Raw genomic sequence first — 22980 nt, 5'->3', positions numbered from 1 at the left:
TTTCTATTATTTTATGGTTAATTTAATGATTTGTGTTTTACTGCTTAGTTATATAACTAGGATACGAGTCGTAATATAATTGGATCGTTTTATTTGGTTAAACGAGGACAAATTGTAAACAAAACACGAACTCTTCAGTTCACCCGACGGAACTAACTTGCCTTCAGCTGATCCATAGGGATGATAAATCTACTAATAAGGGAGTATGTTTTGGTGTTATCTCTATGATAAAAAGCTGTGTACGGTTTAAATGACTTTCAAACCGGATCAGCAACTGAAATAAATATTGCACTGCACAACGAAGTTACACAGCATGTTAGCAAAGCTTTACATGCTAACCAGCAAACGAGGGGAAAAAGGTTTGTTTAATGAATTTGATTTGTTGACGTTGTTGTTCTTCTTCTTCTGTTGTCTCTTGTTTAGTTATTGTTATTGTTATTAGTTGTTTTTGGTTTTTGTTTGGTTTCGTTCGTTATTGTCATTCGTTTCGTGTTGTTTGTGTAGTATAAGTTATCATCTTGAATTGAGAATGAGTATTGAGAATTGAGAATCACAAAAAAAGTGAGCACTGAGCAATAGTCCAACTCCAATTGCGTGTATATACTCAATGTCAATACAAGGGTCACTATAAGTTATATGAACTTTGATTTTAACTTCTTGAGTGTAACATAGGCCTAATAAATCCTTAACTAATGTGTTAGAGCCCGTACCCAATTTAAAGGTAAGTTGCGTTTGAAATAATTTATTTTTGGTATTTGTTTGCTTTAGAAGCTTCTAACAAATTTTAATAAAAATATTTTTTTCCCATTATTTGGTCTACATAATTTGGACTTTTTATTGGCACTTTTGCGGGGTACAGTTTCTTAACTGGGCTATGCTAGATTCGATTAGTAAACCTTCATGCGATGTTTTCACCATCAGCAAGTTTGGTTGGTTAAGTTAGGTTATGATAGTGCTTGCGCATTTTTGATAGGCTATCGTTATTTCATTGTGTTTCACCCACTATTTAATTGTGCAAAAACAGTCTGGAAGTTGCATAAATTAATGAGTCGGTTCATTATAACCTAACCTTTACCTTCCTAATCTAACCTCACTTCAAAACACAATACAGTCATGAATCCGCATAGAACCCGACCTACCTTCCTCACATGCCTAAATAAGAACTGATTAGGCCTATTTGGTTTCAAAAATCAAAACGAATTGATTTGATTTCATTCTGCATTAGATCAAGTATAAACAGTTTTTTTTGCTCTTCTCACTCAGTCCTCCTCACTCCTCGCTCAGTATGGACCTATATAGTCCAGACCACACCATATTACCATTACCTTCATTCAATACCGCTTAATTATCCTTAGATTCGTAATCCTAACCTTTGTTTTACGGCCACTATGGCAACTTAGAAAATCTCTCTGACAAAAACTGATTGCATTTTTGGATTCAGCGTTAAAAATACTGGGCTGCACTTTACTTGACGTCCTACACTCATTTGATTGTTTTTTTCGATTCGATATTTTCATTCGATTGTTTCATTCGATTAATCGATATATCGATCGATATTTTCATTCGAATGAGTGTAGGACGTCAAGTAAAGTGCAGCCAAATACTGTAAGTAGACATAGGCCTATAAAAATTACATCATATCCCAATGTAAATAAGTTAGGCCTACAGTAAATATTTGCCTATAAGAGATAACTTAGGGTAACTTAAGTTATATTTAAAAATATCGATTATTAAGTTTAATCAATATTTCCAATTCGATAGTTTCAATCAATATTAGCATAGCCCAGTTAAGAAACTGTACCCCTTTTGCGGCAAACGCCTAGGCTAGGTATTTCACCTCGGTAATCGGACGTGGATTAGACGTCTGGCAGTTAAGCTGTCATAACCTAATCTAGCCTAACTATCCAAATTTCCTGCTAATGAAAAAAATCGAACGAAGTTCAAAAAATCAAATGCTTCAAATTCAATCAAAAGATACAGTTAAGAATAATAGGCATTCTAAACAAGATCTTTGACAAAAATTTAGTGTCCCACCCATGGGATTCGATCTAGATAGGCCTAGGCTAAGTTACTTTTTGTACATCAGTCGAGTACTCCCCTGTGAGTAAGTTACTCTACTTATCCACTAAGTTAAGATACACAACGAACACCGATGGCTGTACATCGTATCGTTGTGGTAATGGTGTTCCGGCCGCACAACCTGGTGACGTCACTGCCGAACGCCTAATCCATGTTCAATTAATGGATGCGTATCCTCTGCAATTTATTTATACAGTAGACTCCCTCTTATCCAGACTCCTCGGGACTGATACCAGTCCGGGTACCGGGTTTTCCGGTTAAACCAACGTCCCCAAAAACTCGTTAAAACGGACTTTTTACTGTGATATTCGACTTAAATCTAGGAGAGCATTGTATTTAGACACGTGATCACTGGTCTCAAATATTTCCCACGAGAACAGACGTTTCAGTACTGCCCACTTCGTGCCAATCTAGTCCGGTTAAACCAATGTGCTGATAAAAATTGTCCGGTTAAAGCGATGTCATTTCCGCCGAGTGTAGTCTAGTTAAACCGATGTCCGGTTAAAAGGTGTCCGGATAAGAGGGAGTCTACTGTAACTAGCCTTACCTAACCCAACATAACTAAACCTAACATACCTAACCTAACTTTAAATTAACAAAAAATCAGTAATTTTCTGGATTTTGCTAACAAGCATGGGTTAGGTCGGATTAGGTTAGATTAGATAAAGTTAGGTTCCATGGATTAAGTTATATATTTGCTTAGGTAACTTAGGCTACTCAAAACAGGCAATTTCTTTCAAACCTGATAAACCTGGTAAAATGGCTCTTGCTGAAAAAGTGCCAGAGGGAAAAAGTGTTTAAATTGGGGTAGACTTCCGTATCTGTTGTCATAAACAACCGAATGAATTGATTGTTCGATAGCCTATCGTTTGGTAAGTTAGGTTAGGTTAACCTGACCAACCAAAAGATATATCGAATGAACATTATCGAACATATTGAATGAACATTATCGAACATATCAAATAAAACAAAATAGCCTAGTGGATACTTTTATTCGATTGTTTTTGACAACAGATACAGAAAGCCCCCCTACTTAAATAATAAAAAAAAAAAACTAAAGAAGAAAAACTCCAATTTTTAAGTTTAGCACTTTTTACGATTTTCAGGATCAAATAAGTTAGGCATTTCCCCCAAAAGTGCCAAAAGGGAAAAAGTGCTCAAAATAAACAAAATAGTGAGAATTTTTTTAAAATTTGCTAGTAACCTCTACCTAATTCTAACAAATGTAGGGAACAATATTTTTTCACTTATTATTTGGCCTAATTTGAACACTTTCCCGTTGGCACTTTTGGGGAAACGCCTATTTTACCCTGAAAATCGCGTTTGAAAATGGCAATTAGGTAGCGTTTTTTTTTTCTCTTTTTTATTGGTTTTTTTATTAGGGCCTAAGGCAAAGAATACCCGTCCGGTAATTGTAAATAGTTCAGACCGTTTTGCGATTTTTCAGGGTTAAATAGTTGTTTGCCCCAAAAGTGCAAAAAAGGGAAAAAGTTTTCAAAATAAGCCAAATAGGCCTAATAGGAAAAAATATTTTTTTCAAAATTCTTTAGAACCCCTAAAGGGGAGTGTCTAAAACGCTGACAGACTGACTGACAATGTTATAACTCCATAAGACACATAAACGATGCCACAAACGACCTACACCATTTAAATTTGAAATATGTGTTGGGAATACAATTATTTATAAGGTGTATGCATTTCAATAGGATATATTAATTGGAAGTTCTTAAAAATTTATTTAAGAACTATTAATGAAAAGAGTGCCACATGTTGCCACAAACGACTTACAGTTTTGAAATTCAAAACATGTGTTAAGAGGGTACATATTTATCTCCTATATAAATCTAAACAGTGTATCTTGGCCGGAAGTTCTTAAAAACGCACCTAAGAACTATTTATAAAAAGAGTGCCACAGACTGCCACAAACGCCTTACAGTATTGAAATTCAATACTGCGTTTTTAAGAACTTCCGGTTAATGTACACTGTTCAAATTCATGTAGAAGATAAATATGTACCCCCCTAACACATGTTTTAAATTTCAATACTGTAAGTGGTTTGTGGCAGTCTGTGGCACTCTTTTTATAAATAGTTCTTAGGTTCGTTTTTAAGAACTTCCGGTTAAGATACACTGTTCAGATATTTATAGAAGATAAATAAGTTCTCTCCTAACACATGTTTTAAATTTCAATGCTTTAGGTCGTTTGTGACAACCTGTGGCACTCTTTTTATGAATAATCTTAAATTCATTTTTAAGAACTTCTGGTTAATATATAGTATTGATATGCCTATACAGAAGATCAATATCTCCACCCATTACACATATTTCAAATTTCAATAGTGTACGTCGTTTGTGGCACTCTGTGGCATCGTTTATGTGTCTTATGGAGTAATACCATTGTCAGTCAGTCTGTCAGCGTTTTAGGCAGTCCCCCCCTAAAGTAAACAAATAGCCTACCGCCAATAGTTTTAAAGCTGACTTTAATTTTGATAACATTTTTTTAGGTACCAGCCATATTAAGTTATAGGTCAACAAACTAAGTCAACCAAAATGAATTCTAAACCAAAAACTAAAGTCTTTCTTACTGGAGCTTCTGGGTTGCTTGGCAGAGCAATAAAAGCAAGATTTGAGCAAGAAGGCTGGGTTGTATATGGAGTTGCTCTAACTAGGTAGGTAACCTAACTGTAAAAGTGAAAATGCTAGCCACTTAGGCATAATGTCCTTAACTAAAGACAAATTTCAAAATAAATACATTTTAATGTTAAATTAAGAACCATGACTCATTTTAAAATTGTCAGATTTTGTTTAGTGATTAATCAAATCAAAGCTAAACATTCACTGAGTAATTTGAGACCAGAAAGAACTTGGTGACGTATTAACAACCTGAGTTATAAATCTTTTAATAAAAATATATTTCTAAAGTTAAATTTAATATTGTTCTGAGGTTCGTAGCTGGTCTTTAACTCGTCTGATTTTAATGATCAAGAGCTCAAATGAAAGCCCTTACATTACTGAATATTTTAAGCCTAGAACGAACTACAAGCGTCAATAAGAACTGGAGATATAAGAAAAATAGTTTTAAAACAATGATCAAACTACGAAACGTCCATAAGAAATGTATGGTGGAGAGTTTTCGTTTTAATATATCTTCTAAATGAATAAAGATATTTAAAAACGGATTTCGGCATTGAAATCAGTGTAAAAATGTAGTTGGTAATGATGTGTCACAACACTATCATTACATTGAAAAAAAATTATCCATGTCCAATATGGCGGATCCAAGATGGCGGCCAAAAACGTGTTCCCTATCAAAATGAAGTACTAACCACCCAATAAATACAGGCGGTGGTCCCAAGTCAATATCTCGAAAAATGTGCATAACAAATGCATGTGAAATATGTTTTTTTTAATTTGTCCAATGTTGGAAAAAGCCGCCATTTTAAATTGTGATTTTAGTGGTTTTCTCGTACACCGATTTTTGGCAACTTTTATTATGTCATTCTGCAAACCCAACTCTACAAAATAAAAACCATAAAACATTTTCTTGCAATTTTTTTAACAATCCCTATGTAAGTTTGTTTAGTTTGCTTGGACTATAGATACATAACAAAATAATGGCCAAGGTATTCATACCAGTGGCATTATTTTACATGTTCTTTGTAGGAACTATCCAAATCCTGGAAAGAACTTATCTAATTTTGACTTATTTGGTGTGTACAGGTTGAGTGAAACAGTTCACAAGTTGGATCTGATGAGTCAAGCAGATGTAGAGAAGGCTATTACAGAGAGTAAACCAGATGTAGTGATTCATGCTGCTGCTCAGCGGTTCCCAGACAAGGTAGATGCTGACCCTGAGGCAGCTAGACAGCTCAATGTTCAGGCTACTTCACATGTCGTTCAGGCTGCAGGTAATATGTAGAGAAGGCTATTACAGAGAGTAAGCCAGATGTTGTGATTCGTGCTGCTGCTCAGCGGTTCCCAGACAAGGTAGATGCTGACCCTGAGGCAGCTAGACAGCTCAATGTTCAGGCTACTTCACATGTCGTTCAGGCTGCAGGTAATATGTAGAGAAGGCTATTACAGAGAGTAAACCAGATGTAGTGATTCATGCTGCTGCTCAGCAGTTCCCAGACAAGGTAGATGCTGACCCTGAGGCAGCTAGACAGCTCAATGTTCAGGCTACTTCACATGTCGTTCAGGCTGCAGGTAATATGTAGAGAAGGCTATTACAGAGTGTACAAGCCAGATGTAGTGATTCGTGCTGCTGCTCAGCGGTTCCCAGACAAGGTAGATGCTGACCCTGAGGCAGCTAGACAGCTCAATGTTCAGGCTACTTCACATGTCGTTTAGGCTGCAGGTAATATGTAGAGAAGGCTATTACAGAGTGTAAGCCAGATGTAGTGATTCATGCTGCTGCTCAGCGGTTCCCAGACAAGGTAGATGCTGACCCTGAGGCAGCTAGACAGCTCAATGTTCAGGCTACTTCACATGTCGTTCAGGCTGCAGGTAATATGTAGAGAAGGCTATTACAGAGAGTAAACCAGATGTAGTGATTCGTGCTGCTGCTCAGCGGTTCCCAGACAAGGTAGATGCTGACCCTGAGGCAGCTAGACAGCTCAATGTTCAGGCTACTTCACATGTCGTTCAGGCTGCAGGTAATATGTAGAGAAGGCTATTACAGAGTGTAAGCCAGATGTAGTGATTCGTGCTGCTGCTCAGCGGTTCCCAGACAAGGTAGATGCTGACCCTGAGGCAGCTAGACAGCTCAATGTTCAGGCTACTTCACATGTCGTTTAGGCTGCAGGTAATATGTAGAGAAGGCTATTACAGAGTGTAAGCCAGATGTAGTGATTCATGCTGCTGCTCAGCGGTTCCCAGACAAGGTAGATGCTGACCCTGAGGCAGCTAGACAGCTCAATGTTCAGGCTACTTCACATGTCGTTCAGGCTGCAGGTAATATGTAGAGAAGGCTATTACAGAGTGTAAGCCAGATGTAGTGATTCGTGCTGCTGCTCAGCGGTTCCCAGACAAGGTAGATGCTGACCCTGAGGCAGCTAGACAGCTCAATGTTCAGGCTACTTCACATGTCGTTTAGGCTGCAGGTAATATGTAGAGAAGGCTATTACAGAGTGTAAGCCAGATGTAGTGATTCATGCTGCTGCTCAGCGGTTCCCAGACAAGGTAGATGCTGACCCTGAGGCAGCTAGACAGCTCAATGTTCAGGCTACTTCACATGCCATTCAGGCTGCAGGTAATACAGGGTGATTTGTACTCAGTGTGACAAAATTTTTTTGATGTAGGCTAAGTACAAAGTAAATGAAGTGTGATGATGCATATCAAATGTTCCAAGTCTCAAAATTAGCGTCCCAAAAAATTATTTTATGTTTTTCAAAAATAACCATGCTTTTAAACTTAATACAGCAGTTTCTCAATTACTTGTATATGGATTTGAGTAGATAATGTCATTTTCGTGTTCTACATTAAATTTTGAAAAAGTATAATGGAAAATGACTGAAGATCAGTTGTAAAAACTCCATTGTAAATAGATTCAAATATAAAAATTAAGATATTTGATAAAATTTTTAAAAACAATGGTCCATTGCATTTTTCACACCCTGTATACAAGAAAGTGTCGGAATATGTTAAAAACTGCGCCATTTTATAAGCTTTCCAACCATATGCTACATTATCGAGATTTAGAGATTTTTTTGTTTGTTTTAGTGGTTTGAATACCAGAAAACAGGGAACTTTTTTACTGTTTTTACTGTTCAAGCTGACTCAAAAATACAACTTTTGCTTAATACATGCCGACTTTCTATGTTTTAAATGTTAAAGACACCATGCTTTGTAGTCTTCAAACCATTAAAGCGTACATAAGCAGACATAAACCTCAATAGTGTAGCATATCGTTGGAAAGCTTATAAAATGGCGCAGTTTTTAACATATTCCGACACTTTCTTGTATACAGGGTGTGAAAAATGCAATAGACCATTGTTTTTAACATCTTAATTTTTATCTTTGAATCTATTTACAATGGAGATTTTACAACTGATCCTCCGTCATTTTCTATTATTCTTGTTCAAAACTTAATGTAGAACACGAAAATTACATTATTTACTCAAATCCATTAACAGGCAATTGAGAAATCGCTGTATTAAGTTTAAAAACATGGTTATTTTTGAAAAACATAAAATAATTTTTTGTGAAGCTAATTTTTAGACTTGGAACATTTGATATGCATCATCACACTTCATTTACTTTGTACTTACAACCAAAAAATTTTGTCACACTGAGTACAAATCACCCTGTATGTAGAGAAGGCTATTACAGAGAGTAAGTCAGATGTTGTGATTCATGCTGCTGCTCAGCGGTTCCCAGACAAGGTAGATGCTGACCCTGAGGCAGCTAGACAGCTCAATGTTCAGGCTACTTCACATGTCGTTTAGGCTGCAGGTAATATGTAGAGAAGGCTATTACAGAGAGTAAGCCAGATGTAGTGATTCGTGCTGCTGCTCAGCGGTTCCCAGACAAGGTAGATGCTGACCCTGAGGCAGCTAGACAGCTCAATGTTCAGGCTACTTCACATGTCGTTTAGGCTGCAGGTAATATGTAGAGAAGGCTATTACAGAGAGTAAGTCAGATGTAGTGATTCATGCTGCTGCTCAGCGGTTCCCAGACAAGGTAGATGCTGACCCTGAGGCAGCTAGACAGCTCAATGTTCAGGCTACTTCACATGTCGTTCAGGCTGCAGGTAATATGTAGAGAAGGCTATTACAGAGAGTAAGCCAGATGTAGTGATTCGTGCTGCTGCTCAGCGGTTCCCAGACAAGGTAGATGCTGACCCTGAGGCAGCTAGACAGCTCAATGTTCAGGCTACTTCACATGTCGTTCAGGCTGCAGGTAATATGTAGAGAAGGCTATTACAGAGAGTAAGCCAGATGTTGTGATTCATGCTGCTGCTCAGCGGTTCCCAGACAAGGTAGATGCTGACCCTGAGGCAGCTAGACAGCTCAATGTTCAGGCTACTTCACATGTCGTTCAGGCTGCAGGTAATATGTAGAGAAGGCTATTACAGAGAGTAAGTCAGATGTTGTGATTCATGCTGCTGCTCAGCGGTTCCCAGACAAGGTAGATGCTGACCCTGAGGCAGCTAGACAGCTCAATGTTCAGGCTACTTCACATGTCGTTCAGGCTGCAGGTAATATGTAGAGAAGGCTATTACAGAGAGTAAGCCAGATGTTGTGATTTATGCTGCTGCTCAGCGGTTCCCTGACCAGGATAAAGGAAAGATAAGTGGATCAACAGTGTTTCATTGGGTTACAGAAAAGCCTAGTCTGAAATTATATATAACTAGCAGAGTACCCCGTTCTTCGTACGGGAGTGGCATATAAGTATAAAATGCTTAGTACAGTTATAGGCTACTCAAACTTAGCGTTTGCAATGAGGGAGGACAAAGTATGATAAAATGTTCTTCTTTAAATTTACGGTATACTATAGTATTACACATCTACCATAGCCATAATGTTCTACCACTTCACCCAAACAATAGACAAAAATTAATTATTAAAGATTCATAAAATATCACAAATTATTCGTGAAATTAAAAGCATAAACATAACTGTAAACAGACAGTTCTTATTGTGTATCGCAGTTTTTTGTTGCTGCTTAGTTCAAATTAGCTGTTTTCATAAATGAAAAAAAAATAATAGTGCTGCATCCTGTTGGTAAATCTTAAAATTTGTAATGCCTTTGCATATCATAGAACCAACCTTTTTAGTTGAAACAGCTGACTAAATTCTTTAATTCCATTTAAATATGAGTACTCATAAGGTCAACATGGGAAACTCTAGAGCCACTGGGGCAGAGCCTGAAAGGATTTTTGAGATAAAAATATGCCTATATGTTAATCGGGAATGTGAGCTATCATCATGCCAAATTTGAGCCCAATCCATCCAGCAATTAATGTGTGATTGAACTTAAACAAACACACAAACTTTCACATCTATATAAATAAAATTACAGTTTTGTCTGTACATTGCTTAGAATCATGCAGTTTTTGGTTATTTTTACGTTTCATAGCCTAAGAAAGCCGAAACGAATCTTATCTCAATTTCTGTCTGTATGTCTGTCTGTTTGTCCATTCTGTGACTTCGTCTGTAACGCCAAAATGTCATTTTACGCGGCCTACTCCTTGAAAACTAGAGTACAGATCAAGATTCCAATTATTTTTCTGTATTCACTGGATTGGCGAGAGTGTCTTTGGCTATTAAAATATGGCCTAACTACTTTTGAAAAAATATAACAAACCATCAAAAACCCAATTTTGTTCGATTTTTGTCAAATTTTCCCCCAATGTTTACTATTACATTTTATGAAATAACGATCAGCTGTTTGGATTAGTTCTCATTTCTAGCTGTCACTGATATGTTTACAATAAATACTGTTTACAAATACCGCAACCATTTCCGATAAAGTTTTGTTAGCACATCCAAACCAAGTTAGATTAAAACCGTTGTGCCTTACTTAACCGGTTTAATTAATCGCAAGTGCAACGATTGTTCTTGAGTTTTTATAACCAGGGAAAATACTGAGAATCAGTGTTGTGAATCAGTGCTGGGAAACTTGCATTTTTTTAATCATCGACACCAATAGTTTAAAAAAAGGTTTCCATTCAATGACGGCGTAACAAAGACAGTTGTGTAAAGTGCAAAGTAAAAAATCAACTGCAGTGGGTGATCTTGGATGTTGCTGTGATCTTGGAAGATCTTTCTAATTTCACTGTGATCGTAACATATGTTTAACTTACAGATGTAGCTAAAATCGCAACTCGCTTTTTCCAATGTGTCACTTTCGGTTTCTAGTTACCGGTACTTACATTTCGACAACGACATCGGTACTTTTTCTACTTAGGAAGTAAAACGTAAAAATTATTCTTGCTGCTACCACCAGTTCTAAGGAAAAGTAGCAGTACCAAAAACCAACGTTTACATTTAAGAAAAGAACTATAGTACTTACGATTACGACCAATTCAAACTGTCCTTCTAATCAAATTGTATTATAGGTGGTAATTCGTTGGAAAATATGTAAATAAATAAATACACAGGCCACAAAACATGTAACGTTAACAACGTAAAGCTTTAAAAACTCACTATGGTTTGCTAAAAAAAAACATTCACTTGATGTGGTGCAGTACCGAAGCTATTAATCTCCCTTGGTTTTACATTTTTTAAGTTTTCGAAAATTATAGTTATTTCCCATTTAATTGTAAGCAACTTTTAATGTTAACATATTAATGACAGTTTGAAGAAACCACCTTTATCCAAACAAAGGTTTCTTTTTTAAAAGATTACGTAATCTCTAAACTATAATCGGTACACATATCTAGCAAACATTCGGAGGAAATGTGACAAAAAACGCACAAATCTGGGGTTTTGGATGTTTGTAGTTTTACAAACACATCACTATTTACAACTATAGTTATCGTTAGTGCTGTACCTTATTTCTTATTAAATTTAATTGATGTCTTACTGTATAATTTTATTGCGTTTTCTGTCTGGACTCCAAAATGTTACTTTATGCTATGAAAATTATAATACATTAGTGAACGATTTATTTAGCAAACCATCATGAATTTTTAAAGCTTGGCGTTGTTAACGTATAAATGTTTTGTGGGCTGTGTATTTATTTAATTATTTATATATTTGCCAACAGATTTACACCAATTTTACAGTTTGATTAGGCCTAAAAACGATTATTATAAAATTTGATGACACTATCAAAACTTTCAAATAATTGTAATTTGCTTTGGTTAAAGCGTAGTAAATCCCCTAATTCATTTCTGTATTTGTGTGTGTAAGCCTGTTGGTAACGCATTAATGTCCTTATTTCTCAGTGTTTCGTGAAAAAAGAGCACCTTTGTTAATGCAAATTTCAACCCGAATAAAGTGTGCAGTAGTGAGGTTGAGGTAGTATTTTTACTACTTTTAACCAGTGTGAAAAGTAACTTTCAATTACAGGCCTCCGTAAGGGCTATGCCTCATAGATCTATAAAGCAGTTCCTTTTGTCATTAGATATAAAATATGGACTAACATGATCGGTTGACACTTAATTGCGAAGCATTCGTTTTGGCTTTGAAACTGTCAGATATTGTGTTTGCGAAGGTTTATTATGTATTCCTATACAGTAATAGTTTAACCAGCATATCTGGAAAAATGCACACTAAATATGCAAACCAACTCCTGTTCTGAATATAAGGTTTCAACTTACTACAAGATTCCCGTACGTAGAACGGGCAAACAGCTAGTTTATAATATTAGTAAGATTATCATTGTGATGTAAAGCTTTTAAACATCATTTGTATCGTGTAACCTAGGGTATGAATATTGTTCATTAAAGTAATGTCAATGTTTTCAGCTAAACATAATATTCCTGTTATATACATCAGTACAGACTATGTTTTTGATGGAAACAAAAACGCACCATACAAAATAAGTGACATTCCAAACCCTCTCAATTTATATGGAGAAACAAAACTTGAGGGAGAAAAAGTGACACTCAGGCAGGAAGGTAAATTAAATTTGAACTATTAGCCTACTATTACAGAGACTAATATTAGTTATATTATGTACTAGCAGAGTACCCGTCCTTCGTACGGGGTTTTCATATAAGTATATTATGCTTATTGCAGTTTTACTCAAGCTGTGCGTTTGCAATGGGGGAAAAAACAGTTTGATGAAATTTGCTTTTTTTAATTTTACGGGATACTACAGTATTACATATCTACCATAGCCATAATGTTCTACCACTTCACCTAAACAATAGAGAAAAATAAATTATTAAAAATTCGCAAAATATCACAGGTTATTCATGAAATTAAAAACATAAACATAACTGTAAAAAATCCTACTTTGACAGTTCTCATTGCGTATCACAGTTGAAATTAACTTTTATCATAAATGCAAAAAAATAATAGTGCTGCAGCCTGTTGGTAAATCTTATAACTTTTTAGCTTTTGCATATCGTAGAACCAACTTTTATAGTTGAAACAGCTGACTAAATTCTTTAATCTATATATTTAATACACAGTTGTAACACTGTTTTCTCAGTAATTACAGGACCGATCCACAAGATCTATGTGTCAAATTAAAGGGGATAATGCATAGATTTGCCGAACTTCATTAGAATTCACGTTTTTTCTAAGGGTTAAGACCTACAGCCTTTCAAAGGTTGAGTCAGTACAATTCTTATTGAAGAATATAATTTACAGCTGTTTAATGTTTGTTAGATTTGTTATTATTTTTATAACCTTACTTTCAGTATGTAATTATTAATCTAGGAGTTCCTGTACACACGATTTCAAACAAGGAAAAGTGAATTTGTTAAAGTTGTATCCACAATGTATTATTTGTAAATGTATATGAACATTATTTGTATTTTTTAGTGTCAATTTTGTATTTTCGAATAATGTGTTAGTTTTCCTGCAAAAATGTTGCTGAAAGTGTTTCTGAAGGAATGTGTTGATTGAGTTTTCAAGGAAAAGTGTATTTGTTAAAGTTGTATATCACGATGTATTATTTGTAAATGTATTTGAACATTATTTGTATTTTTAGTGTCAATTTTCTATTTTCGAATAATGTGTTAGTTTTCCTGCGAAAGTGTCCTGCGATGTAAACACAGCTGTTATTCACAGAATGGGTCAAAGATCCGTAAAATGCGACCAACTGCTGATTTAAGTGACTATCTTTATTCCACACAACGAATGTAATGAACAAGAAAACAACAAATTTAGGAATATACATGAAAAAACTATCTCCATAGCATAAGTAGCTTATTAGGTTATCAGCATTGCGCAGTTTATACACTATTTAATTTTCAAATGTAGCTCGAATTAATTTAAAACATTCATTTGGTTAAACTAATATATGGGTTTGATTAACAACATAAATAGTTTATACAGACCAACTATCCGTTCTACTTCATGTAAAAAAATTAAGCAGCCCCTAAATAAAATACAAAGATAAACAGTATTTGTTAATTATTATATCTTTTATTACTGACAATATTCCCGTGGCGGAGCACGGGCGGTTAACTAGTTCCCTTTAAATATGAATACTCATAAGGTTAACATGGGGAGTTACAGAGCCACTGGGGTGGAGCCCGAAAGGGTTTTTGAGATAAGAATATGCCTATATGTTAATCGGGAGTGTGAACTATCATCATGCCAAATTTCAGCCCAATCCGTCCAGTAGTTAAAGCGTGATTGAACTTCAAACAAACAAACAAACAAACAAACAAACACACAAACTTTCACATTTATAATATTATAGTAAGATAAGATTAAAAAAAAAAAAAAAACAGCAATTAATTTTGCAGACAAATGTTGTTTGTGTATATAAAGGTAAGTGACACAAGAAACACAGAGTTTGTACGGAGCCTTATGTGTTCCAACTGGGGAAAAACGCATCTTTAGATTATTTATACTTTGTGACATTGGACATTGATAAAGTTAATTTACATCAAGAAGAAGCGCTTCATCAACTAGCAGTTTATATTGGACAAAGCGGTGAAGAATCACCATATGTTCACTGTGTTCTCTTCCCGTGGCAAGACACGGGCAGAACAACTAGTAAAAATAAAGCTAACAAGGATCACAAACTTTTGAAAAAACCGCAAGCCGCACACCTATTAATCACATACTTGAATGAAAGTTCTTGATTTGAATCTTTCCTGAATAATATAGGTTTTTCAATAGAAGGCACAAACCTGAATCAAAGTGCTCTATTTAATCACATTTAAAATGTTGAAGATGCTTCTCTATATTTAAGTTTTGACTTATTGTAGATGTTTACAATACAATAAAGTAATTACTTTGTATCCTGCCAAACAGTTAAATGCAAATAGGCCAGAGATTTTCATTAAAATAAGCAATAAGTGTGATTGAGAATCACATTTATAATTTTGCATGGTTAGTGTGTGTAACTGTATATTTTTTAGTAGATTTAAAGACCCACATTATTCTCTTAAGTGCTCTTGCCCTGTTGCGAAGCACTGGGAGAAGAACTAGTATATATTAACACTAATACCGAAACCCCGGTCTGACAGGTCCACGGGAATTTTCACAAACGCATTATAGCAACATTTACTTGGGAGATTCCATTCCCCCAATAACTTCTCCCGTTTTCCACCCTCCCTATTGATATACTATTTGTTCATTCGCATGGGTGCCGCGACCTCGACAGGATGTCTGTTCATAACATGCCCGTCTCAGACGCACAGCGTTAGTGTATTTTAAAGCGGGGTCTCACAGGCCGAGGGTTTCGGTTTTTGTGTTTCTAAGTGGGGTCCATCATTTTTTAAATGAGGTCTCATAGACCGGGGGTTTCGGTTAGGTAGGGTTTCGGTGATAGTGTTAAATTTGCATTAGCACAACTAGATTAAGAATGGTCAAATTTTTTTTGATTTGGTTAAAACATATGAAAGGTTATTTCAGATAAGTTTGCAAACCAGCATGACTATGAGAACAGGATTTTCCCCTGTTTCTTACTCTAAAAATATAGAATTTTGTGTTTTTTTCTAAACTATCTAGAATTTGAAAATGCTAAATATGGATCAAATACGTGATAGAGAATGTGAAAATGAAAATCCGTTATAAAGAATGTTCATCATATAGGGGTAACTGTATATTTTTTAGTAGATTTAAAGACCCACATTATTCTCTTAAGTGCTCTTGCCCTGTTGCGAAGCACTGGGAGAAGAACTAGTATATATTAACACTAATACCGAAACCCCGGTCTGACAGGTCCACGGGAATTTTCACAAACGCATTATAGCAACATTTACTTGGGAGATTCCATTCCCCCAATAACTTCTCCCGTTTTCCACCCTCCCTATTGATATACTATTTGTTCATTCGCATGGGTGCCGCGACCTCGACAGGATGTCTGTTCATAACATGCCCGTCTCAGACGCACAGCGTTAGTGTATTTTAAAGCGGGGTCTCACAGGCCGAGGGTTTCGGTTTTTGTGTTTCTAAGTGGGGTCCATCATTTTTTAAATGAGGTCTCATAGACCGGGGGTTTCGGTTAGGTAGGGTTTCGGTGATAGTGTTAAATTTGCATTAGCACAACTAGATTAAGAATGGTCAAATTTTTTTTGATTTGGTTAAAACATATGAAAGGTTATTTCAGATAAGTTTGCAAACCAGCATGACTATGAGAACAGGATTTTCCCCTGTTTCTTACTCTAAAAATATAGAATTTTGTGTTTTTTTCTAAACTATCTAGAATTTGAAAATGCTAAATATGGATCAAATACGTGATAGAGAATGTGAAAATGAAAATCCGTTATAAAGAATGTTCATCATATAGGGGTTACTTTAGATATTATAGGCAAATTTCCTACAAAATGTCTAAATATTTCTTATATGGAGGGTTTGTAAGTATTATTTTTGCTATTAGCCTAATAAATTTTTACTATTCTAATATGAAGGGCATAGTGTTTTAAACAATGCCTCATACTTTTATAATACATATTTAGGAAGTTATATTTTTCATGTGAAGAAGCTATGTTTATGTTAGGCCTACTTTTTTAAACATATGTTTAGTATAATTATGGCACCGATTCAGGCCAGGCACTCTCTAGCCTATTACTGGGTTTTAAACATAACTCCCGCACAGGTTCATAACCTTAGGGCTTTATATAAATAAAAGCTTCAAAGACAATATTCGGTGCATCGATAGAGAAACAATCCATAGAATAACCGAATTACTAAAGCCATTTAATATAATAATAGTAGGCATATTTGTCTATTCCTACCCCCCGTTTTTGTTGAAAACTTATTAATTTCCAAATATTCATTAAAACTATCATACACGCAACTTCATTTACACATTCATTTACACGCAACTTGGACCGTGTAAGTCCGCAGAAAACTTTTGTATTTTCCAAGTCATCTGCAGAAAGTTGTAAAAAGTTCTGCTTTGGGCCAGTAGTACTAAGTAATATTAGTAAGTTTTCATCAGACTTTTTCCAATATATTTTTATCTACTCCTCAGGGAATATTGTACTTCGAGTGCCAGTCCTGTACGGACCAGTCGAGTCACTGAAGGAGTCAGCAGTCACTTGCTTGCTTGAGCCTCTGCTCAACAATGGCACTATTGTTAAAGTTTCCAACGTAGAGCGCCGTTGTCCTTCACATGTAGACGACATTGCACTTATCTGCTTTCAACTAGCGACTGCACGACTTAAGGTCTCTATTTGTTAAGTTATCATAGGCCCACTTTTCCTAGCCTACTATTTAGTCCTCCAGTAAATAGAGACAAAAAATAGGGGGGTTAACTTACAAACGGTCCGGTAGTTCTAAATTTGTTATATATTGTCTATGGTGGCTAGTAGGTGTTTAAAATGCAAAATGCACAATTCTCCCCCCTCCGCGCCTGCCACCATATTGGAAAAAAATTGGTACTTTCTAGAGATTTTCCCCTATATCTCCGTTGAAAAAAATTGAAAGAATTGGTATATTTTTATGCTTTTGTGACTTAAAATTTTACTAATTATTTTTCAGTTTTACCTTTAATTTTAAGGTAATAAAAACCATACTTACATGTAACAGTGCAATGCTCATGATACAGGTACTATATTCCCCTTAAAAATATCCACTGTTGAGAGGAGGTGTTAGGTATTTAAGATTCATTTATTTAAACAAAATAAGATCATATACTGTAATAATCTTTACAAACATTTAAAAAATAAGTAAACTAATAACTAATAAAATAAAATTAAATAACTAACATATTAGAACACTACGCAAATATATGTCAGCACCCCCTTCTACCTTCAAACAAGTCTTAAGTAGGGTTTTATTTAATACTAGGTGAAACCCGTCGAAATCGACGGTTAGGGGCCTCCTTGTTTATATGGTCGTGTGGCTTCATTGGCAACAAATAATGCAAATGAAATAGCAATGTGACATTAGCAAAGAGAAAAACATACTGTAAATTGGCTGTTACGTAAATATTGACGTTTACATGCATTGTTAATCAACGTATCTTATTAAGGATAATGTAATCTAGTTTAAAAGGAATATATGACCTTTCTGTCATGACAGTATCTGCTTAAATAGTATTTACTCTCACAGTCAAAATATTGTGTTACTTTCAATAATGTTACCAACCCAGTGGGCCACGGTCCGTAATATAGGCCACTGCAAATAATTTGTCAAGATCGGTACCATTTTATAGGCAAGGTTTTTGAGTTTGGATGTTATTAGACACGATAAGAGCACACTGAACTTCTTCTGCAGATGAATAACTGAGAAATATAAGCCTATTCATAAATTTCACAATGCGAGTTTGAACATTTTGTAACTATATGATGAAGTTACATAGTATTTTTTAGGCTGCTGCTCAGTGCACTTTAAAAATATATTTTTTAGAGATGAATTAAATTGTTTTTGTTGCTGAGTAGCGCTAGTAAACATGCACAACCCTTTTTCGTTAAACTAATAACATTCAAAGGCTCTCTAAGAGTTTAAGAAAATAACATTGCAAATACTTCCTTTGGATAATTCAGTAACTCTCAATAAATGTATGTTGTTTAAAATACAATTTAAAAATTAACAGCTGTTTCATTAAAAAGTATTATCATAGACAAAAAGAATGAAATATAGACCGTCAGCTGTGCTGCGGTTACCATAGGTTCTGGCGCACACCGCTTGGAGCACCACGGTGGTTACGGCGTACGCGCTACGTAAACTACAGCGGTGTGCGCCGGAACCTATGGTAACCATGGCAACCGCAGCACGGCTGACAGTCTATATTTCATTCTTTTTGTCTATGGTATTATCCACATGGCCAAAATGTAAACAAATCTGTGGAGGTATCTTTTAAAGGCTTCTGGGGCAGAGCCCTAAGGGAATTTACTTCGTTTTTCTTTTGATAACTCATCTACAGACCAAGACCTTTCTTTGGACACCTCTACCAAGTTTCTACGCCCAGCCTTCTCTGAAATTAGTGGAGACAAAGTTTCCAATTAAATATTTAGATTCCCCCATGTTAAACTTATGGGAGAAAACCCAACTTTGATGGAAGATCCAGCCCGAACTAATAAAGATTTCAAAAAAATAAAAACACTTTGCAAAACTACAGATCAGGGCCATTCTTTTGACACTTTAATCATCAAAATCGGTCCGAAAATGAGGGAGGAGTTCTGTTTACAAAAATCGGCTTAGCGTATTATATATATAATAGATTTTATTTAAAGCATGTCTGATATGGTTACCACAAGAAAAGCAGTATTGGTTATACTAGACATCAATTTGAAACATGTACATCCATCACAATGTCAATAGAGTGACTGGAGCTTTGCTTGTTTAGTAGGGGGTGAGAGAATTAAGACTGAGTATTCATTGTCCTCCTCAAGTATAGGAGTTAGTAGTTCGGCGTCATCTTCGTCGTCGACGGTGACTTTATTCCTGTTGATGCATTCTTGGCTACCACACACTTTGTAAAGGGCGGAACAATTTAGGCCCGCCTTTCTACAGCCACACGCCCCTATACAGCCTGTTGTGCATCTGCATGAGATGGTGTTTAGCAGGTTTGGGGAAGCAGCGTCTCTACTCATTCTGATGGGTTCCAGCCAAAAAGTTTGATTTGTTTTTTTTTTTATTAAATATTTTTTTACATATAAAAACATGTAAAAAATTTAGAACTATCGGACCGTTTGTAAGTTAACAGACGTTTATAAACTGGACCATATCCATTTAAGTACTAAATCAATTGTTATCACTTTCCCCAGAATAAGCTACTTACCAGAAATATATATTAGGCCTACATGAAATGTTGCAAAAATATTATTTATTTTATAAAAATCAAGCACATTAAAAAAGTGTATTTGAGAATTATTCCTGTCACAAATCTTTGCCAAATTTTCAAGAATTGTATAGAAACTAGAAACCCCCCTATTTTTTCTTTCATATATTTGTTTCCCCTCCATATTGTGCTGATAGTCTTTAATGAAGGCATTTGTAAAAAAAAAACACTTTGGTGTCACATAAAAGTTTGGAGGGTTAAGTTTTCATGGTGTAACCTGTTGTATCCATACTTTTGCCTAACTCCGGTGTCCCCAAACTCTCTACCAACATTATTCTATCTCTACCATCTCGGGAGATATTCAGGACTTAGCCACTATGGCAGAAAAAATCACAATAGTGCTGCAATCACTCTATTGACATTGTGATGGATGTACATGTTTCAAATTGATGTCTAGTATAACAAAAATATCGATATATCGAAAAAATCATCGGTAATAATGAATGTTCCCTTTAATAGGAAAGTACCCTTTTCTTGTGGTAACCATATCAGTCATGCTTTAAATAAAACCCTAATTAAGACTTGTTTGAAGGTAGAAGGGGTGCTGACATATATTTGCGTAGTCTCTCTTGAATTGTTCAAAAAGAAAGTGTATTTTTCTGTTACAGTATAACTTATGAAAAGTTCTTATGCAAGTCAATACTACAAAAGTACTATATTTATGAAAGCTCTGGTAATTAATTCACACATCACTCTTTTCAAATTTTAGGTATTAAAAATCTTTTTTTCTATCTTATTGAAAAAATTTGCTGGCGGCTCTTATTTGTCTTCTTAATCTGACTCCACCAATCTCAGAAAATGACCCCCAAAATTAGGTGACATTTATTTTAAAATCAACCACTTGTTCCATCATACTGTACTTGTTGATAGGCTACTTTGTAAATCTACATCATAACATTAAGAATTTTGTTAAATGGTATGTTAAAAAAGAGAATTGTGACAAATTTATTTTCCTACAGTTACCTAACATTAGTATAGCATGTTCATCTATTTACACTTGACTCTGTACATTGTACTTTGAATTGTATATTATCTCCATTGTCCTGGCCTATTGTATGACATGTATACTTAATGGCAATAAACTATTTGAATTTGAAATTTGAATTTGACACTTAACAATGTACATGTTCTCTCACTGATTTGAGAAAGCAAAGTGGCCAATTCGCTCATCAGTGAGACAATGTTAACATTGTCAATACAATTGTCAATAACATTGTCAATTGACAATGTTAACATTGTCTCACTCTAATTACTTTGTCTCACTCCAGATTTGCAACGTGAAGGCACGAAATAGTGAGCGCGTAACATGCAGGCAACGTCGTATGCGCGTGAAATACGTTTGGCAGCACTGGCTGTAAATCAGCTGGTCAGCTGTTGTACTGTTGTATTTGTCACTTCACATTAAATGTTATATTAAAAGTTCACTTCTGTGTAAAAATAGGTTATGTTTCTATACAAATTTATTTGTTTTATGGTAACTGTAGGAAAAGTATAATGTGCAACTCGAGTTCAAAGTACAATTGCCTCACTCGAGAAACCATTCCTAAGGATTAGTAGGATGGTAAGGATTTCTCTCGAGTGAGTCAATTGCTCACTTTTCTCACTAGTTGCACAAATAACTATTATTGTAAGGCATTAAGTTATTACATAGTTTAGTTATTATGCATTAAAGCTTAGCTAAATAAAAAATGTCAGGCCTGCAAATTTAAAAAAGGAATCAATTTTTTTAACCTTATTGTTTGTTCTAATAGTCATTATTTAAACTTCAAAAACTAATTTGAATTATATATATTTTTCCTTTAGGACCAATCTGTAGCGGGAGTTTTTATGTGGTGCGGCAAAGAAAAAATGACCAAACATCAAATGGTTTTGGGCATCGCAAAAATATTTGAAATCTCTTGTAAGCACATCCAACCAGACGAGACGTCAGGGTCAAACACAAAACGGCCCTTGGACACCGAACTCTCCCGTTCTAGACTGGAGGAACTGGGGTTTGGACAACACACCCCCTTCAACACAGGAATAGCTGCTGTGTTGAGTCCGTGGGTAAATTCCAAGCACAACTAGTTGAAATGAAAATAGTTGTCAATATTTTACCTATGGTAAGCAATTACGGTGCAATATTCATCTTGTTGAAGATATTTTATATTTTGATACTTGTTTATACAATGTTATGTAAAGGCCTTTATTCTATTGAAAATACTTTAAAAAATAAATAAATAATTAAAAGCATTAATAGAAATTTTTATTCAGCAACCCTCTACCATCCTAAACAGGAGTAAAGTTTTATATATTACTTACAGTATAGCTAAGTTCTGCTTTAAAATAAGTTCTAGAGACTAGTGTTATAGCCAGGAAAATCTCTTTATTTGTAGAGTATATATACAAACTTTTGAAAAGTTAACATGTGCCTTATGGGTTATCATGCCGCTTGATGGTTTTGCAAGAACGTAAACTGAAGAATCGTAACATTTTATAGAGAAAAAGAACATAACAATCAGATTTAATACCACTGAACATATATTATACTTTTTTTATATTTGTAATTTATAGAATGTTGTAAATAGTTGAACTATGCAGCACTTTTGTCCAAAATATTTTTGTTTTATTTTTTTGTTAATTTTTTTTCTTTTTCTAGAAAATCATTCCTTGTATATCGGTTTAAGATATAATTGGATAAAAGACTGTTTTTACGAAGATTAATGTTGTTATATATAATCAACTATGACAATAGATGTAATAGTCCACCAAAAATAGATGGGCGAATATATTCACCTACCGTCCTCTATGCACAAAATAATAGCGGATATAACTGCCTACAGTCCGGGAGGGGAAAGTTTCCTGGGTTCCTCAACCACTTTTTTTAGCTTGATGTATTTATCAGCTGTCAGCTGTGGTTTCAAAATTAGGGTGAGCAAGTTTTCTTAACAGTGGATACTCTATACTAGAGATGATAGACAGGTAGTGATTCACACAGCAGTACTTAAAAAGAAACATCATCTTAGTTTTGTTAAAAGAACATTTTATTAAATAG

The 22980-nt window shown here is 35.1% G+C and overlaps 1 protein-coding gene across 1 annotated transcript; it reads left to right on the top strand.

Moving 5' to 3' along the window:
* The first annotated feature begins 457 nt into the window (after positions 1–457).
* Positions 458–22173, top strand: LOC128987361 (methionine adenosyltransferase 2 subunit beta-like). The gene is made up of 6 exons (XM_054408170.1): positions 458–721; positions 4583–4747; positions 5799–5986; positions 12493–12645; positions 17133–17326; positions 21750–22173. The coding sequence occupies exons 2-6, from the start codon at positions 4629–4631 to the stop codon at positions 22011–22013; spliced, it is 918 nt and encodes a 305-aa protein (XP_054264145.1). The 5' UTR covers positions 458–721; positions 4583–4628; the 3' UTR covers positions 22014–22173.
* The last annotated feature ends 807 nt before the right edge of the window (positions 22174–22980 follow it).

The sequence above is a fragment of the Macrosteles quadrilineatus genome, unplaced genomic scaffold (assembly GCF_028750875.1).
Source record: "Macrosteles quadrilineatus isolate MER2022 unplaced genomic scaffold, UCM_ALF_1.0 Scaffold_1__1_contigs__length_201487025, whole genome shotgun sequence".
Lineage (NCBI taxonomy): Eukaryota > Metazoa > Arthropoda > Insecta > Hemiptera > Cicadellidae > Macrosteles > Macrosteles quadrilineatus.
The sequence above is the reverse complement of the archived record's forward strand: the minus strand, read 5'-3'. Positions and strand labels throughout refer to the sequence as shown.

Coding starts and splice junctions, on each gene's coding strand:
- LOC128987361 (XM_054408170.1), top strand. CDS start 4,629: ATGAATTCTAAACCAAAAACTAAAGTCTTTCTTACTGGAGCTTCTGGG. Junction 5,987..12,492: donor ACATGTCGTTCAGGCTGCAG/GTAATATGTAGA, acceptor CAATGTTTTCAG/CTAAACATAATATTCCTGTT. Junction 12,646..17,132: donor AGTGACACTCAGGCAGGAAG/GTAAATTAAATT, acceptor TCTACTCCTCAG/GGAATATTGTACTTCGAGTG.